Source organism: Mesocricetus auratus, unplaced genomic scaffold (genome assembly GCF_017639785.1).
Source record: "Mesocricetus auratus isolate SY011 unplaced genomic scaffold, BCM_Maur_2.0 Super-Scaffold_100018, whole genome shotgun sequence".
NCBI lineage: Eukaryota > Metazoa > Chordata > Mammalia > Rodentia > Cricetidae > Mesocricetus > Mesocricetus auratus.
The window spans coordinates 44,018,020-44,036,388 of record NW_024429199.1 but is presented as its reverse complement, the minus strand read 5'-3'; the positions used below and the strand labels follow the sequence as shown (position 1 = coordinate 44,036,388).

Here is an 18,369-nt window from a genome sequence, read left to right as displayed (position 1 = left end):
CCTTATCATGCCAATGGGCACTTACTAAACAATTTTGGTGGCAGATTTCAAAGGTGAAAATGCTAACAGCTTTGCTTTGTTGGTCTAAAATTAACCAGTACAATACCCGAACCTCACACTCTTTTCAGGGCTCCCTGTGGGCAGGCCAATGCCCTCACAAATGTTCCAATCCTGGGCCCTCATCTCCAGCCAGAAGGTCAGAGTTTAACATTCCTGGCACTGTAGCTACAGAACAGCCGTCCAAGTACCTTATGCTTAGTTACAAAATTGGAGAAGACAACAAAAATACATGTCCTGCGATGACAGTATGAATCAAGCAAAATGAATGTTTAAAAAATGACCTTCTTAACTTTGTTCCAACTTCAGTGGTCCTTTAGGAGAAAAACACGCAGTTGGTTCTGAGGCCTTCAGCTTGACCACACAGTGTGTGCCTCTCCGTGGCTTTTCCCTGATTGCACTTCCTTCATTCTGAGCCACCAGCCTGCAGAGTGACTGGGGAAGCAACATGGGCAAGCCCTCCTCCCAACATTCTTGCAAGAACATGACGGAGAAGGGGCTTTGTGCTCATGGCCAGTAGGAGATAATGGGAGTTTCAGAGCTTTCCATTCATTGCTTTTAACAATTGGTCACCTCTACACGCTAGGCCAGGTTGCTGTTGGACACAGAAGCCTCGGCGTCCTCTGGGCCCTGAGACCTCGGAGGTACAGGAGTGGTGTTGTGGGCTGGAATGCTAAGTGCTGGGGGGTGGGGTAGGAATAGATGACAAGAAGAAGGTCCCCACAAAGGGCAAAATTGCATGACTTCTGGGACACTGCCTCCTCACCGAACCTCTCCAATCCAAGGTGAAAGTCACGGTCAGAAAACACAACCGTTGGTGTAAATGAAACCCAGCCCAACCCAGGATGGTGTCAAGATTCATGTGAGTTACACATAAATCTCTTAAGCGGTTTTGATACGCAAGAATTGCAAAAGGAGTGACTTGAAGTGAAAGTCCTAGAAGAGGAACCCGCTAATTAGGAAGCTGGTGTGGTCCCTTTGGCATAGTCTCCCTGAGACACCATCCCTTCAAGCCTTTGCTTCCCTGATGGAGGCACACTCCCTAGGGGCTGCCTTGCTAGAGACCACTTTGAAGGTTTTTCTTATAGTTCCCAAGGTCAGCAGGATTGGGCCACCTGCTGTAACAGGAGGTTTCCAAGCCCACATTGTGGAAACAGGCTCGTTTATTCTCTCTATTCCCCAACCTTCACGGAGGGACATCCAGTAACATGTCCATCTCCAGCTGCTGTAACAGGAGGACATCCACCTGACCTGACGTCCAGTAACATGTCCATCATCTCCAGCTGCTGTAACAGGAGGACATCCACCTGACCTGACGTCCAGTAACATGTCCATCATCTCCAGCTCTGTAACAGGAGGACATCCACCCGACCTGACGTCCAGTAACATGTCCATCATCTCCAGCTGCTGTAACAGGACATCCACCTGACCTGACGTCCAGTAACATGTCCATCTCCAGCTCTGTAACAGGAGGACATCCACCTGACCTGACGTCCAGTAACATGTCCATCATCTCCAGCTGCTGTAACAGGAGGACATCCACCTGACCTGACATCCAGTAACATGTCCATCATCTCCAGCTGCTGTAACAGGAGGACATCCACCTGACCTGACATCCAGTAACATGTCCATCATCTCCAGCTGCTGTAACAGGAGGACATCCACCCGACCTGACGTCCAGTAACATGTCCATCATCTCCAGCTGCTGTAACAGGACATCCACCTGACCTGACGTCCAGTAACATGTCCATCATCTCCAGCTCTGTAACAGGAGGACATCCACCCGACCTGACGTCCAGTAACATGTCCATCATCTCCAGCTGCTGTAACAGGGGACATCCACCTGACCTGACGTCCAGTAACATGTCCATCTCCAGCTAGCGCTTACACTCCATCCTGTGCATTCAGCAAGGCTCATCAAGCACGTGTGTGGTGGGGTTTGTTTGTTTTTTACTCTTTGCTCTTTTGGGGGCCTGCCACCCAGCTCCCAGATAAACAGAGACTTTATTCTTATGAACACCCAACTTTAGCTTGGCTTATTTCCAGACAGCTTTTCTTAAATTATCCTGTCTACCTTTTGCCTCTGGGCTTTTACCTTTCTCTATTCTATATACCTTTCCTTACTTCTTACTCTGTAGCCAGCTGGGTGGCGGGGTGGCTGGGTGGCGGGGTGGCGGGGTGGCGGGGTGGCTGCGTGGCTGGGTGGCTGGGTGGCTGGCCCCTGGTGTCCTCTCTCCTTTTCCTTTTCTCGATCCTCTCCTCTTCACTTCCTCTCCTATTTATTCGCACTGCCTGGTAGCCCAGCCTATTTATCTCTCCTGCCTAGCTATTGGCCATTTGGCTCTTTATTAGACCAATCAGGTGTTTTTAGACAGGCAAAGTAACGCAGCTTCACAGAGTTAAGCAAATGCAATATAAAAGAAAGCAACACATCTTTGCATAATTAAACAAATACCCCACAGCATAAAGGAATGTAACACATCTTCAACTAACATTCCACAACATGGGTGCATGGAGAGTCCCAGTGGAGAAGAAAATGAGGAGCTGTGTGACGGAATGTGGCACAGCCTGCCAGTGTCCCCACTCAACGCCACCACTGTCAACTCAGAGCAAGTGACTTAACTTCCCCCAAGCCTCAGCTTCACCTCTAAGTCAGGGACAAAGACATGCCCACATCATAGAGTCCCCCAGTAAGTATCCAGATGTCTCAGCTGTGGCTTTGCCAGCTGTGTGGGGCAAGCCATTTCGAGCATGGATGTTGAATTCAGAGTTCCATTTAAATTTTTAGTGAGCCAGCTCATGGATTTTATCATGCAAACTGTAAAAAGCAGGGCTTGATAAGGTTGGTCTGACTGGGGGGGTGGCTATGGGAAAAGCAGAATAGGACACTGTTGGGTGGAGGGGGGGTGGTTAGCAGGCATTCTGAAAACTCACTGTGCCAGGTGACTGGAGCTCATGTAACCCAGTACCCCAAGCAGGATAGACTGAAATGGCAGAATGTATTATTTCACAGTTTCAGAAGCCAAAAGTGCAAGTTCAGATGCCAGCATGGCCAGGTTCCCTCTGAAGGTGGGTACCAGCTCTCCTTGCCTCTCCTGAGCTCCAGTGGTGGCTGTCAAATCATGGAATCCTTGTTTTAAAGCTACAGCACTCCTCTGCCTCTGTTGCTCTGTGGCCTTGCCCTCAAATTTCTAAATTCTTATCAGGATACCATTCAGGTTAAATTAACACAGTATGAGTTCATTTTACTCCAGCATGACCCATCTTGACTGATTACAGCTGCAATTGACTTGATTTTCAAGTGAGCCCACAGCTGATACTTCAATCTAGCTTTAGGGGTTGAGGGACACACAAAAATTCAAACCATAAGTTACAGGCTTGAATTGTAACTTCCATGCTAGGCACTTTGGAAAGGCATTGAGATCCGTCTTCTCACACAGCTCAGGTAACTGAAACTCCAACACCTTGACTACCATTCTTCAGTTCCATGGCAGTAAGCACAGTCACACAGCTGTGCACCCAGCACCACCATCTGTCTCCTGAGCCTGCTCATCTTCCCAAACGAAAACCCTGCTCATTAAAATACTATGTGTTACGCCCAAAGTCTTTTTCAATCTTGCATGGAAAAAGCACGTTTTGTTGATTCATTCCTCTTGGAGTGGACCCTTGAGTTGCTGGAGGACATCTTTTATGAAAGTATCTTCACTTTTAATTGACACATGATAGGATAACCACTGCATGTTACACATGCAGGATACAGTGGGGGCATTTCCATATGGTGTGTGCAACGTGTAGCCGCTCTGTCCACCACCTCAGACATGTCTTTGTGCTGGGAACGAGAATCCTCTGGTTTGCTATGTTTAATTGATTGCTATCCTAGTGAATACTGTCAACCTGATGGGATAGAGAATCACTAAAGAGACAACGCCTCTGGGCATGCTGGGATTTCCTAGATTAGGTTAGCCGAGGTGGGAAGACATGCCCTAAATGTAGGTGGTACTGTTCTGTAGGCTGGGGTCCTGAACTACACAAACCCAGGAAGTGCTCTGACACCTACACTCACGTCTCTCTGCTTTCTGACAACTAAGGCAACATGTCTAGCCACCTCACTGTCCTGCAAACATGGCTTCCCACCAAGATGGACTGTATCCCCTTGAACTACAAGCCAAATAAACCCTTCGGGACCTGCAAGCAACCCAAACGGCCACCAACTTCAGTAGGAAGAGCATTTATTAAGGGAATGTCAGTTGGTTCACCGAATCTCCAGGAGGCAAAAAAAAAAAAAAAAAAAATCCAGGCTGTTTAGTTAGGTTGCCAAAAGAACAACTGCATGAGCTAAAAGCGTGCAGCAGATTTAGCCCCACCACGGTGTGGCTGCTGCCTCCGCGAAGCACAGTGAGTCAGTGGCATCCTGCCCCCATGGTCCCCTACATCGTGTGCTGGCCTCAGTCTTACCATCGTCACCCCCACACTGAAGGTTCTTCCTGTGTCTCTGCTCCTTATGGGCAGAGTACTGGAGGCAAAATGAAGCGTGTCTGGTGTGCTGTGTCAAGGTCAAAAGCGTGGCCAGCATGTGCACAGGAGGACAGAAAGAAACACACACAATGGAGAATCCCCCGACCCAGGAAGGGACTCAGACACCGAGTGGCCAGAAGGAGAGAGCTGCTTCAGCTTTTGGTAACTGCTCCAGCTTTGTCTGTAATGACAAAGCAATAAGTATCCAAGCTACTTACGCTGTTTGGGGTGGGGAGCATCCCTAGGGAGTCTCCTCCCCGTAGACCCCCAGTAGCCTTCTCCATCTTGTTCCACTTCCAAAATCCTTATGTCCCATGTCCTCGTTTATAACATTTATGTGTGTGTTGTGTGAGTATGTGAATGTGTGTGTGTGTATGTGTGTGTAACAGCCACCCTGACTGACGGAAAAGGTCACTATTTCATAACTTCCAACACTCCTCAGCCTCACCGGAGTCTGTTCCCGAGGAGAGCGTAGAAAGCCCGCAAGGAGAGAGACTAGTTGCCGGAGGAGTTGCCCATGTGATTAGAAGGTTGAGACTTTCATGGAGGAGATTATGGTAGCGTTCACCTGCCACTGCTAGTGAATTAATCAAGTACACCTGTGTAGTAGAGCATCCGTAATTGTCTACACAGATGGGACTTAGGAAGCTGGCCATAATTGTGGAGATTCTAGACACATCTGTCCCTCGGCACATTCCTTTCTTGAGTACCTCCACCGACTGTCTGAGGTGTAGCCCTTTTTTTTTTTTTGGTTTTTTCAAGACAGGGTTTCTCTGTGGCTTTGGAGGCTGTCCTGGAATTCGCTTGGTAGTCCAGGCTGGTCTCGAACTCACAGAGATCCGCCTGCCTCTGCCTCCCGAGTGCTGTGACAAACTTGGAGGGGGACACTGGGAGCCCCAATTTATAACTCACCCAGAAGACTCATCCTGGCAACTGCATTCTTGAGGGACAGAGCCTTCAACCTGGAATTTTACACTAACTCAGGTGATTTCATAACTGAATTAAATCATGTGGTATCGGGCTAGGGTCTGCAGTGAGGAAACGAATCAGCCGGTGGGGGGCCTGTGCACATCTGCTGTCAGAAGTGATGTGTGTGAGCACAGAAAAACAGCTAGCTTCTCTATGACTGCTCCCCCCAACAGCCCCAAACCTCCAGGTCTGTCTTAAAATAAACGCCCTATGCTTAGTCCTCCACGAGAGACCACTGATATTTTTACAGAGCAGCCTTGGAAGTTTCCAGAACATTCCTCCTTTCACTGGCAACACAGTGAACTTTGAGATTCTGCATTAAACTTGGGCTGGGGCAATGAGGTCCTTTGGAACCTGCTTCCTAGATAACAGAGCCCCAACCTCGAGAACAGAAATACACCAAAACCACCTCAAAAAATAGCATCCTTCCCAGGCACTTGGAAAAAGGTACAGGGTTCTACCAGGAGGCAGTGAATAGTCCCTGTGGGTTCCTTATTTTCTGGTGCCATCAAGTGGTAGGATTGCTTTTTTTTTTTTAATTAGTATTACATGGAAGGCTGTGAGGCAATCTATGCTCAGATGTGTATATGTCATGAAACACTCTATTTGGAGACTGAGGACATGACTCAGTTCACACAGTGCTTACTGTGCAAGCATGGGGACCTGAGTTTGGATCCCTAGTTCTCGGGTTAATAGTCCATCATCCCAGCACTCGGGAAATAAAAACACTTTCTTGTCTACTGACCAACTACTGTACTTTCTGTGTGACCAGAAGCTGGGTTCCTGCCTTACCTACTTCTGGGAGCTGTGAAATAAGTGTCTTCTTTTATGACAATCATTCCCATGTCTTTGTTTCTTGCATAGCTGACTGAAGCTAATCCTGGGAGCTGGGTATAATGGAAGTTTAATTCCAGTGCTGCGGAGGCTGAGGCAGAAGGATCACAACTTCAAGAAATATCTCAAAACAAAAAACAACCATAAAGAAAGTAGAATCTGGGCATGGTGACACATGCTTGTAATCCTAATACTTAAAGAGTTGGCAGCAGGGGGATTAGGAATTCAGGGTGAACTTGTCTATAGCAGACCTTGTCCAAGTATATCAGCAAACTTAGACAGCATGGAAACAATGTCCCATCAGCTTTGCCACAACATATTAATTAGAATGGAGTCAGTTTTCCTCCCACTTAAGGAGGAGGGATTACAAAGTCTGTGACTCATATGGAGGGGGAGTCTGCCACAAATATCATTGACTTAAAAAAAATCCTCAAGTAGGACAGGCAAGATCACTCAGTGAAGAGGCACTTGCAACCAAGCCTGACAACCCGAGTTTGATCCCTGGGACCCACATGGTAGAAGAGAACAACTCCTAAATGTTGCCCTCCAACTCCAAGTGTGTGCCATGACAACGTGTGTGTGTGTGTGTGTGTGCGCGCGCGCGCCTGCGCGCTCTACTAGCACTAGCTAGCAACACCACCATCTTTCCACCTTCTTGCTATCTCATGAAAATGGAACAGCGCTACAGCCCCAAGAAAGGACCCGTGGTCTGGGACAGGGTCAGCAACACCTCTCTCCACTCCCCAGCAAACATTCCCCTGGGAACACCACTTTTTATTCCATGGCCCTCCTCTCCACAAGTAGCTCTGATAATCATGTCTTCGGGCCATGGTCTGTAGCAGAGAGGTAGGGAGGGTAATTATATCGGTGGGAATAGACCAAGAAACCCCACAGTACCTGTCCCAGAGAGAGCTGGTGCCTGCACAGAAGCAGGAAGTGGGAGTGGGGCAGGCGACACGAAGACTATCTATAGAGCGCTGGGGCATGCTTCCAGTTCACCAAGAGCTAGAAAATGATGACATGTCAGGCTTCTATTGGGGTACTTAGGGATATTTTCCCATTAGCTGGGACTTCATGCAAACTACTAAGAGTGTCAAGCGGTTATTGGTTTGACTGACAGGTCTCAGAGGAAAACTGGCCCCGCCCTCTGCCCTCAGGGCTTGCCAACAGGAATCTAAATTTCACTGGCCAGATATGAGGCCAAAATAAGACCCTGAGAACAGACTGGTGCCAGACTGATGTGGGCTCTTTCAGCCTTCCAGAACCTTCTTGCTTGCTGAACGGGGCCTGAGAACTAGCGGAAATAGCAAGCCCTGGGGGAAGAACCAGACATCGCCACAGTGACTTCACATCAGCAGACCGTGAGTGCTCTCACTTGCCTCTTCCAGAAAGATCTCTGTGATTGAGCTTTCCTCCTCCCAGCCCTCTGCAAAGAGGCCCACACTGGGTCCACTCTGACAGGCTCCCAAGGGCCCCAGCACCACATGTCTTCTGAAACGGGGGTCTTCTGGTTCGACTGCAACCACAGAGCCTCCCCTAAGAGCACCAAAAAAGTTAAAAGGTCACCTAATAACTGTCCCATCTATGTGTGGGTGTGCTCACGGGGGCACGCACATCGTGCAGGGTGCTGGGTCTGCACACACCCCAAGTGACACTTGGTTTGGAACCCTGAATCAGCACCAGAAATAAATGCGGCTCTGTTCTATTTTGTAGCTCTCTACGGAACATTGTCACACGGATGTGAGCACATTTAACTCCCGCTGAGCTTCTTTGATTGACTGGATCTGAGAGTCAGGATGAGAGGCTGAGAGAAATCACTAGGAAAGGCCATAAATACCACGTTCTGGACAGTAGGCTATAAGTCCAAAATAGGGTAGGGGAAGCCTGCAAAGGCAACTGGCCAACTCCCACCACAATATGTGAGGCTGTCCGTGTCCGCTATCCGAGGCAGGTTTAGCAGACTCCACCCACTCCGAAGATGAGCTCAGCTTCTCCTTGAAATGCCTTTCCCAGCCTTGCCCTCCTGCCTTCTCTGCAGTGAGAACTCCCAGGGAGAGTTGCAGATAGGGTTGACTGAGGTGTAGTATCTGCATCCAGATGGGAAGTCAGAGAGCACCTGCCTACAGGAAATGGTATTAGTAGCAGGTTGCAGACCCGAGGCAGGTCCTGAGAGCCCAGAATCCTCACCATGTTAAGTGAGAATGGCCTCCAACCTCACTGGGCTCCTTAACAATGATGTGGAATCAGCCAATCAGAATGATTAGTAAAATTGTACTTACTTGTTCTGTTCTCAAGTCTACCTTCTCTCTCTTCGTCTCTGTCTCCCTCTTTCTTTCTGTCTCTCTCTCTCTCTCTCTTTGCTTTTTTGTTTTTCAAGACAGGGTTTCTCTGTGTAGCCTTGGCTGTCCTGGAACTCTCCCTGAAGACCAGGTTGGTCTTGAACTCACAGAGATCCACCTGCCTCTACCTTCCCAGTGCTAGGATAAGGCAGGCACCACGACCTCCTGGCTCTGGTTTTTCTCTCTTAAATCATGCTTTGTTCCTATGGTCAGACTAGTAAGATGCACAATTCAAGTAAGTTCCTTTTTGTTTATCCATACGCTTGGATCCAGGCAGAAAGGTTAGTTTGGACAATGTTACACAGCAGATCCATTCCTTTATTTGTTTAGATGTCTATGGAAGCATAGCCACAAGCAGGAGCCCACTCAGCATGCTGTTCAGCACTTAACACTCTGGTCTCCAGGCAAGCTGTTGCAAGTGGCTTTCCTGGTGGCTCCTGGTCTATGACAAAGACACCCTGTGGGATCTTCCAGCCCCTCCCCCACTGCGATTCTGCTCTCACCCTAGGCCCTTCCTCGGACAGAGGGTTGTGACAGTGGGCTTAGTAAAAAAGAAGGGAAGGGAAGAGAGTGGGGTTTGAGTGGGAAGGGTCTGTACTTGAACCAGCCCTTGAGAAGCCAAACTGGCCTGCCTAGAGGCCTGGGCTTTACCTGAAGAAACCAATAGAAGTCACAAAAAAGATCAATGCACATTTACAGGCCAGCAAAGGCCCTAATTCCCACAAGTAGAAAATGCGAGCAAAGCATCCAGAACATTCTGTTCAAGGAGAAAGGAAATATCGAGATTATACCACTTTGCTATGCCCTAAACTGCCTGGTTAGAACTAACATTTTACTCAAGAGGAAACAAAGTATCAAGGCTTTACCACCTTGCTAAGCCCCCAACAGCCTGGTTAAAAAAAAAAAAACTAACATTCTGTTCAAGAGGAAACAAAGTATCAAGGCTTACCACCTTGCTAAGCCCTAAACAGTCTGGTTAAAACTAACATTCTGTTCAAGAGGAAACAAAGTATCAAGGCTTTACCACCTTGCTAAGCTCTGAACTGTCTAGCCAGAACTAACATTCTGTTCAAGAGGAAACAAAGTATCAAGGCGTTACCACCTTGCTAAACCATATGCGGTCTGTTTAAAATGTTCAGATGCTCCTCCCATATCAGGTTAGCAAATTTTGTTTTATTTGAGAAAATGATCAATACAGAAAAAAAAAAGCTTCACTGTTCAAGTTCTTGCTTATGTTGGTTCAAAAAAAACTTTTAAAAATATTTCTATTATTCTAGCTGGGCGTTGGTGGTTCACGCCTTTAATCCCAGCACTCCAGAGGCAGAGGCAGGTGAATCTCTGTAAGTTCAAGGCCAGCCTGGTCTACAGAGCGAGTTCCAGGACAGCCTCCAATGCAACATAGAGAAACCCTGTCTCGAAAAAGCAAAAAAAAAAAATTCTATTATTCTTTGAGAATTCTATATGCATACAGTGTGATTTTATCATGCTTAACCCCTACCTCTCCCCTCCCTCCTCTCAGATCCACTTCCCACCCCTTTCTCCCAACTTCATGTCTTTTTTGTTTTGTTTTTAGTTTCTTCCTTTTTTTTGTTTTGTTTTTGTTTTAATAACCCATGGAGTCCAGTTTGAGCTGTCCATAGGAGTGTGAGGCCATCCACAGGGGCATACTTGACCTATCAGGGGCCATAATCCTCAAGATGGCTCTTCCTCCTCCAGAAGTGATCAATTGTCTTTGGCAGTGAGTCACGGTGGTCTGTGAGCCTCTCCCCACTCCATTCTAAAAGGTTGATATTGTGCACAATTGCTGGGTCTCTTTTAGCTTCGATCAGCCTCTAACTCCCTAGAAAGCTGAGTATGACATTGACTTTTGATATTCCTGCCCCTACCTCCTGACTACTGAGATTACAGGCACAAAACACCATACCTAGTATATATGGTGCAGGAGATCAAACCAGAGCATCATGAGAAATAAGCAAACACTCTACCAACTGAGCTACATCCTTAGCCCCGGAAACCAAACTGTTTGAAAATGGCCAGTCTAATGAGCTACGTGTGTCTGCACTCTGTGTGAGGCACTTAGAATAAAAATACTTTAAAGGATGAAATCTAGGGCTGTGGGGATGGCTCCGTGTGTAAAGTGCTTACCTGCAAATGTGAGGACCAGAGTTTGGAGTCCCAGAAGTCATTTAAAATCTGAGAGAGTGCAGTGTCTGCCTAAAATCTCAGTGCTTGCGAGGCAAAGATGGGGTCCCTGGTGCAATTAGCTGAATTATTGAGGCCCAGATTCAGTGAGAGACCTGTGACCCCTGTCTGCAAAATGGAGATAATAATAGTAGCACTTTATATAATTATTAAGAAAGCTGATTGGGCCGGGCGTTGGTGTCGCACGCCTTTAATCCCAACACTCGGGAGGCAGAGGCAGGCGGATCTCTGTGAGTTCGAGGCCAGCCTGGTCTACAGAGCGAGTTCCAGGACAGCCTCCAAAGCCACAGAGAAACCCTGTCTCAAAAAAAAAAAAAAAAAAGAGAGAGAGAGAGAGAGAGAGAGAGAGAGAGAGAGAGAGACAGTGGGCTTTCCCAAGGGGCGGGGGGAATTGTGGGTGCCAGTAGCTAGGGCTGGGGTGGGAAGTCAGCCCTGGTGTTGGGGGAGGGGACGTGACATTCCAGTGGTGTCTTCTGGGTAAAGAACTGAAGAAGGGAGAATTGGACAGGCGATGAGGGAGAGGAGAAGACACAGCAGGGCACCCTGGCTTCCCTCAGCCCTCACAAGGGAGAGGGCCTCCCCAGTAATATGAAACCATCTTAAGATGCTAAGTAGATGACAACTGTCACTGAATTTCACTTGTGACCACAGGAGACCACAGAGAAAGAGGTTTCCCAAGAATGGAGCCAGTGGCAACGACCTTTTCTCCTCTGGAATCCACACAATACACCAGAAACAAATCCCTAAATGAAACCACCGGGTCTTCAAAGGAAGTGACTGACTACAATTATATTTGTGCCTCCCTGGTGATTTGTATGCTGGGACTGACCGGGAACGGACTTTTGATATGGTTCCTAATCTTCTGCGTCAAGAAGAAGCCATTCACTGTATACATCCTGCATCTCGCCATTGCCGACTTCCTGGTTCTCCTCTGCTCATCCGTCATTCAACTAGTGAACACCTTCCACATCCATGATGACACCTTACTGACCTACACCGTCTTCCTCATGCTCTTCGGCTACAACACGGGCCTTCACCTCCTCACAGCCATCAGCGTGGAGCGGTGCCTCTCAGTACTTTATCCAATCTGGTACCAGTGTCGCCGCCCAAAGCACCAGTCCGCTGTGGCCTGTGCCGTGCTGTGGGCCCTCTCTGTTCTTGTGTCTGGGTTGGAAAACTTCTTCTGCATTATGAAAGTGATGCCGCAGTTCCCAGAATGCCGTTATGTGTACATGTTTTCCTGCATCTTGACATTCCTGGTCTTTGTTCCTCTCATGGTCTTCTCCAACTTAATCCTCTTCATCCAGGTCTGCTGTAACCTGAAGCCACGCCAGCCAGGCAAGCTCTATGTGATCATCATGACCACGGTCATCCTGTTTCTCCTCTTCGCCATGCCCATGAAGGTGTTACTTATCATCGCCTACTATTCATACTCAACAGATGAGTCTGTATGGGACTCCCTCCCTTACCTGAACATGCTGTCCACTATTAACTGCAGCATCAACCCAATCATCTACTTTGTGGTAGGCAGTCTGAGGAGGAAGAGGAGTAGAAAGTCTCTGAAAGAAGCACTGCAAAAGGTCTTTGAGGAAAAGCCAGAGGTGGGCTTGAGGGAGAATGTTACACAGCTCTCTCCATCTTCGTGAACTTCTGCTAGGGCATCCCCAAGGAAGGGTGCCTGATACTATCCCTGTGTGGGAATATAACCTCTTCCCCACCATCCCACCTGGTGGCTCACCTAAAACTAAAGAGAAAGTCCTCCATTCCTCCTGGAAAGAAATGATAACAGGACACACTGTACACATGACACACTTGGCCACTGGTAACTTGATAGGAGCTAATATATTTTTTTTTTGCCAGTACCGGGCATTGACTCTTGACACCATACATGCTGGGCAAGTACTCTAGCACAGACCCTGACCCTGGCTTGGTCCTGCCTTCCCAGCACAAAACTCTGTGTCACAGCAATGCCTCACTTGTCACTCTAAAGAGCCACTGCTACTAATCCAGTGTCACAAATAAAGGTAAGAAGGTTTAGTAAGGTTTCAGAGCATGGACGGTCCTGAACCAGACTGTGCCCTAAGGAGTCTGACCCTCAGATCCACCCGTGAGACCATATAACCCAGGACAGTCTTTGAGAGCTGCCATAAACTATTCCTACTGTCGTCACCAACACCATTCCTCACTTTCTCTCCCTTGGGTCTCCTCTGAGTGCATCAGAGGAAAACATGTTAGTACATATAAGGACACCCGTGCTGTCTTACAAGCATCTTCACTACTCATACACTGAGAATTTGTCATGGGACCAATTGAGAGATAGAGAGGATGTCCCAGGAGTCCTTTAAAGATACCATCCTGTAAGGATTAGAGGGAGCATCAACAAGGATAAGTGAAGCTTGGCTTGGGTATGGACTTTTTCTCTCTGTCTCCCTTCCTGCCTTCCTCCACACCCCCAGGATCCCTCCTTCTCTGATCTTCCCCAATCCTTACTTAGTCTTTTTTTTTTTTTTTTTTTTTTTTTTTTGGTTTTTTTGAGACAGGGTTTCTCTGTATTGTTTTGGAGCCTGTCCTGGAACTCACTCGGTAGATCAGGCTGGTCTCGAACTCACAGAGATCCGCCTGCTTCTGCCTCCCGAGTGCTGAGATTAAAGGCGTGCGCCACCAATGCCCGGCTCTTACTTAGTCTTTTGAGACAAGGTTTTACTACGTAGCTCAGTCCAGCCTCAGGCTCTCAATGCTGTGCCTCAGCCTCCTGAATGTTGGGATTGTGGGAGCATTCTACCATTCCCGACTTCTTGCATCCCTTCCTCTCTCCTCCTGTCCTTTGCTTAGACATGATGTGCTTACACACCCAGGAGCAACGTGCCGGGCATTTTGTTGTAAAATGGGTACAAAACAAATCATGTTTTTCCCTCCCATATCACAGCATACAGCTATTACCTGACCTCGCTAACACACCATCTCTCATTCCTCAGCTCTTTGCTGAGTGGCTGATTGGAAATGCTGCTGAAGATACTTTTGAAATGGAGTGTTTTCTGTTTTTATTGCCAAGAAAACATTCTGCTGTACTCCCAAGGCACAGTGGAAAGACGTTGCTATTTTAAGGTCAGGCCCAGCTTCTTCTTAGCACTATTTATAGAATTTGCTCATCCAGTCATTTTCTTGAGATAAAATCCCATAATGCAACTGGCTTTCATAAAATAAAACCTTAAATGTAAACCCAACAAACTAGGGGTTGTACTGAATGCTCTAGGATTTGGTGGCATTGGGCCTGTATCCATATGACAGCAGGTTAATGTGGAATGTTTGGCTAAACCAAGGATAAAAATGGTAGGATACCAATAGATAAATGGGTAAAGATTAAATGGTGGATAATTTATAATCCCACTACAAGTAAGCAAAAATGACCCATAATCAGAAGTTTTTAAACTCAATAGTTATCAAAAATGTCAATTAAGACAACAGAATGGAGTCAGGAATATCCATAATTGGAACAGTCAGAGGTGGAAGCAGGGGGATTCCTGCAAGTTTGGGGCCACCCTGAGCCACTTAGTAAGATCCTGTCTCAAAATAAATGATAAAATAAATATCTGAATGCTATTTTAGCCCACACAAATGGCGAAGCCTAAAATACGTTGCCATATGGTCTATGTGGTGCTTGGGGGACAAACCCAATGCCTAATGTACTATACAAGCACCCTGTCATGAGCTGTACTCCCTGCCAAGTGTGAATGTTATTAGTCTAGTGGTGACAGGGGCCTCTTGGGACACCACCACGTTCTCCATCTTTGTGGTCTCCACCTCACTCCATCCTGAACTGGGTTTGGTCTGTTGGATTTCACTGGACCTTTCCTTTGGCTGCCGAGTTGGGAGGGTGTCTTGTCATTAACTCTCAGCTAGGAATATAACCTTACATCCTCACGGGCCACGGTGCCGTGAGAATGAGTGACCTCATCGACAGAAGAGCACCGGCTCCGAGTGGACTCTGGAGGCAAGAGGGGCCATTTCCGAGCTACAAACCAGAAAGTGTCATTCCTTCCGTGACAATCAACACCCTTCCATGACAGTCGCCTTCCTTCAAACACTTGTCTTTTGCTGGGGATTGCTCTGAGAGACTGTCACGGTGCCCCTCCCCCTGAATTTAACAATGAGATGTAGCTGAGGGGTGCATCCCTCACGCACAGAACCAGCTTCCACCGCTGTGAAACCACAAGAGTGACCCTAACAGCCAAGCGCTTTTCTCTTTTTGTTTTTAACGTCAACGGGCAGAGGAACAAGCGTGTGACTTACCTAAAGCAGTCCCAGGGAGGTTTCCTTACTCTCTGCCCTGTGGCTTGCAGTCACTTATTCCAACACCAGGATTCACTCTGCTTTGGAGAACCGAGTTAGTGACCGGAGGAGTTATAAATGGATGAAGTGATTTAAAATCCTGACAGCACCTCAGGGGCTCCCTGGGGGTGTCAAGGACGCTCTTTGAAGGAGTTGGCAAGTCAGTCAGATCTGATGCTCCACTGAGTCCGACCTTCCTGACCCTGATTCCAGTCAGTTCAGGGCAGTATTTTATTTCATATTTTGTATCACTGGGGACTGACTCTGGATGTATGTGTCTCTCTGTTTTGGTAACCGTGTAGGCATCTGGAGCCCGGCAGGTGAGAGGACTCAGTAGGTAAAGGGTGCTTGCCGCTAACCCTGGCAACCTGAGGTGGCTCCCACGCAGTGGGAAGAGTATCAACTTAACCTCCACACACGCATGCACCCACCCACCCACAAATAAACAGTGTAAATATTTAAAAATTAAATCATCATAAAAAATGCTTTTGTTCCCATATAAGAAGAGATGATGCCAAATGCTGTTACAACACTGTTGTCGTCTGTTCACTTATAAACATTTCTTGAGGATGCACTCTCTGTGGTTTTGTCTAAGGTGTTGGGAAAGCTACATGGTAAGCCTGTGTTGTCTGGATCCCCCTCAGCCTTTAGGCTGATCAACCCATGAGGCCAGGACCTGTGCACCGTCTCTTTCCAGCTCCAGGAAGTTTCAAGCATCGAGAGGTAGTCTTCTTCCAGACGACTGGTGTTGTAATTTAAGAAAAGCAGCACGAGAGAAAGATGCCATGTGACAGGGTTCAAGCAGAGGGTTTTTTAATAGGGAAAAGGATCATAAAGGGGGAAAGGAGGGAGGGAGACCGGACTCTGGAGACAGGTGCAGCAGGAGAGAGGAGAGAGTAAAGAGGGAGAGATGGGTGGGAAGGACGGGAGGTGGGCAGGGCCCTTCTAAAAGGGAACATGGTGAATAGGCACAAGTAGGTGGTGCTCTTAGTGGCTGCAGCTGAGGGCATGTCCTGTCAGGACCCCAAGGACGGGCCAGTACAGATGCCTGAATACTAACAACCAGAGTTCAGTTCCCAGCACCCTCACCAGGTGGTCCACAACCACCTTTAACTCCAGCTCCAGGGGGATCCAATGTCTCTGTCCTCCAGCCTCCATGGGCACCTGCGCTCACACGGTCACACCCCCATGCAGACACACACGCATGTGCACAACGTACACGTAATTAAAAAACAATTTTAAAAAAAGAATCTTTAAAAGTAAACAATCTAAAAACGCCATCAGGCCGCACCAGGTATCCAGGTAGCCTTGTCCTTCCCTCCAGCTGACTGGCCTGACCTTAGTTAGGGAGAAATGCACAGGCAGGCTCTCGGGCATTCCTGATGCCTCAATGCCCTTGACCCCACACCCTTGCCTCGCTTGAAAAAGCCAGAAGGAAAAGCAGAGTGAGCCAGCCCCACCGCTCCGGGCTTTCTCTGACTCCAGGCGGCAGAAAAGCAGGCCTGGGCAGACGCGAGTCCTCCTCGTCCCTGTCCGGAGTCACCGCACTTGGACTATTATGGAAGTGGGACTAAGAGCCTTCCCAGACTGAGGCCCCAAAATTACTGGAGCGAGGGCACGGGGAAGTCCTGGGGGCAGGGTGAGCTCCTGAGTGTGGAAGTGGTGGCGAGCTCAGAAGTCTGCTCCCATGCACTCACCACACACCTGCAGATTAAGTCTTGGGTGTGCCTGGATTTGCATCCCCTAAGTGGCTGTCAACACGAATAAAGGACGAGACAGACGACAGTGCTTGCTTGCAGGGAGGATTAAAATTGAATGGCTTGCAGGGCCGTTGGTGGCGCACGCCTTTAATCCCAACACTCGGGAAGCAGAGGCAGGCGGATCTTTCGAGGCCAGCCTGGTCTACAGAGCGAATTCCAGGACAGCCTCCAAAGCCACAGAGAAACCCTGTCTCGAAAAAAAAAAAAATAAAAAAAATAAAAAATAAAAATAAAATAAAATTGAATGGCTTTTTAAAGTTATATTTTGGCTTTAGTTCATTATCATTATTATTATTATTATTTTGGTTTTTACGAGACAGGGTTTCTCTGTATTGTTTTGGAGGCTGTCGGTCCAGCCCAGCCTCGAACTCACAGAGATCTGCCTGCCTCTGCCTCCCGAGTGCTGGGATTAAAGGCGTGTGCCACCACCGCCTGGCTCATTATTATTATTATTATTATCATTATCATTATCATTATTATTATTATTATTATTAAGACAGGCTTTCACTATTTAGCCCTAGCTGGTTTAGAACTCACTTTGTAGACTGGGCTGGCATCAAGATCATAGAATTCCACCTGCCCCTGCCCCCTCACCCACAGTGCTGGGCTTAATAGTTCTTAGCTTTCTTGAGACAAGTAACCCAGGTTGGTCTTGAACTCAGTAAGCAGTGGAAGATGACCTTTAGCTCCTGAGCCCCCTGTTTCCATCCCTCTAAAGTAACCTAAAACAAATCTGTGTCAAGATGGATAGTAGTGGAGCACGCCTTTAATCCCAGCACTTGGGAGGCCAGGGCAGGTAGATCTCTGTGAGTTCAAGGCCAGCTGGTCTACAGAGCGATTCCAGGATAGCCAGGGCTATACACAAAGCACCTGTCTTGAAAAACAAAAAGAAATTATTTCAAGGGAGACGGAATGTAACTCAGTTGGTAGACTGATTAGCATGCATAGAGCCCCGGGTTTGATTCCCAGGGCCCCAAAGGCATCGTAACAAATGACTATAGTCCAGGCACTCAGAAGGTGGGAGCAGGGGCTGGAGAGATGACTCAGCAGAAGAAGTCCATCATGCTGCAGACCCAGGCACCATTCACCGGCCCAGGACCCAAAGCAGGAAGCCTGTTGGAGACCCCCACTCAGGACTCTCACCCTGTGGGGGTGTTGGCAGGAATCAGAGTCCCTTGTCCCCATCTCCTGACAAAGCTCCTCTATGGGTCACACTGTGTGTAGCTCCACCGAAACCTGCACACACATGTCCAGGGGCAGCTGATACCACCCACGTTCAGACCCTGCTCAGCTCTGTCCCCTGATCAACTTCCCCAGTCTCCTAGGGTTCGGGTACTTCATCTGTGGGAGGAGAATGATGTGTC

General features: G+C 48.0%; 1 protein-coding gene across 1 annotated transcript; it reads left to right on the top strand.

The window, feature by feature from the left end:
- Window positions 1–7,617: 7,617 nt before the first annotated feature.
- On the top strand, window positions 7,618–13,391 carry LOC101839174 (mas-related G-protein coupled receptor member H-like). The gene is made up of 2 exons (XM_005065763.3): window positions 7,618–7,736; window positions 11,568–13,391. Exon 2 carries the CDS (start codon window positions 11,597–11,599, stop codon window positions 12,560–12,562), a length of 966 nt encoding a protein of 321 aa, XP_005065820.1. The 5' UTR covers window positions 7,618–7,736; window positions 11,568–11,596; the 3' UTR covers window positions 12,563–13,391.
- Window positions 13,392–18,369: the final 4,978 nt, after the last annotated feature.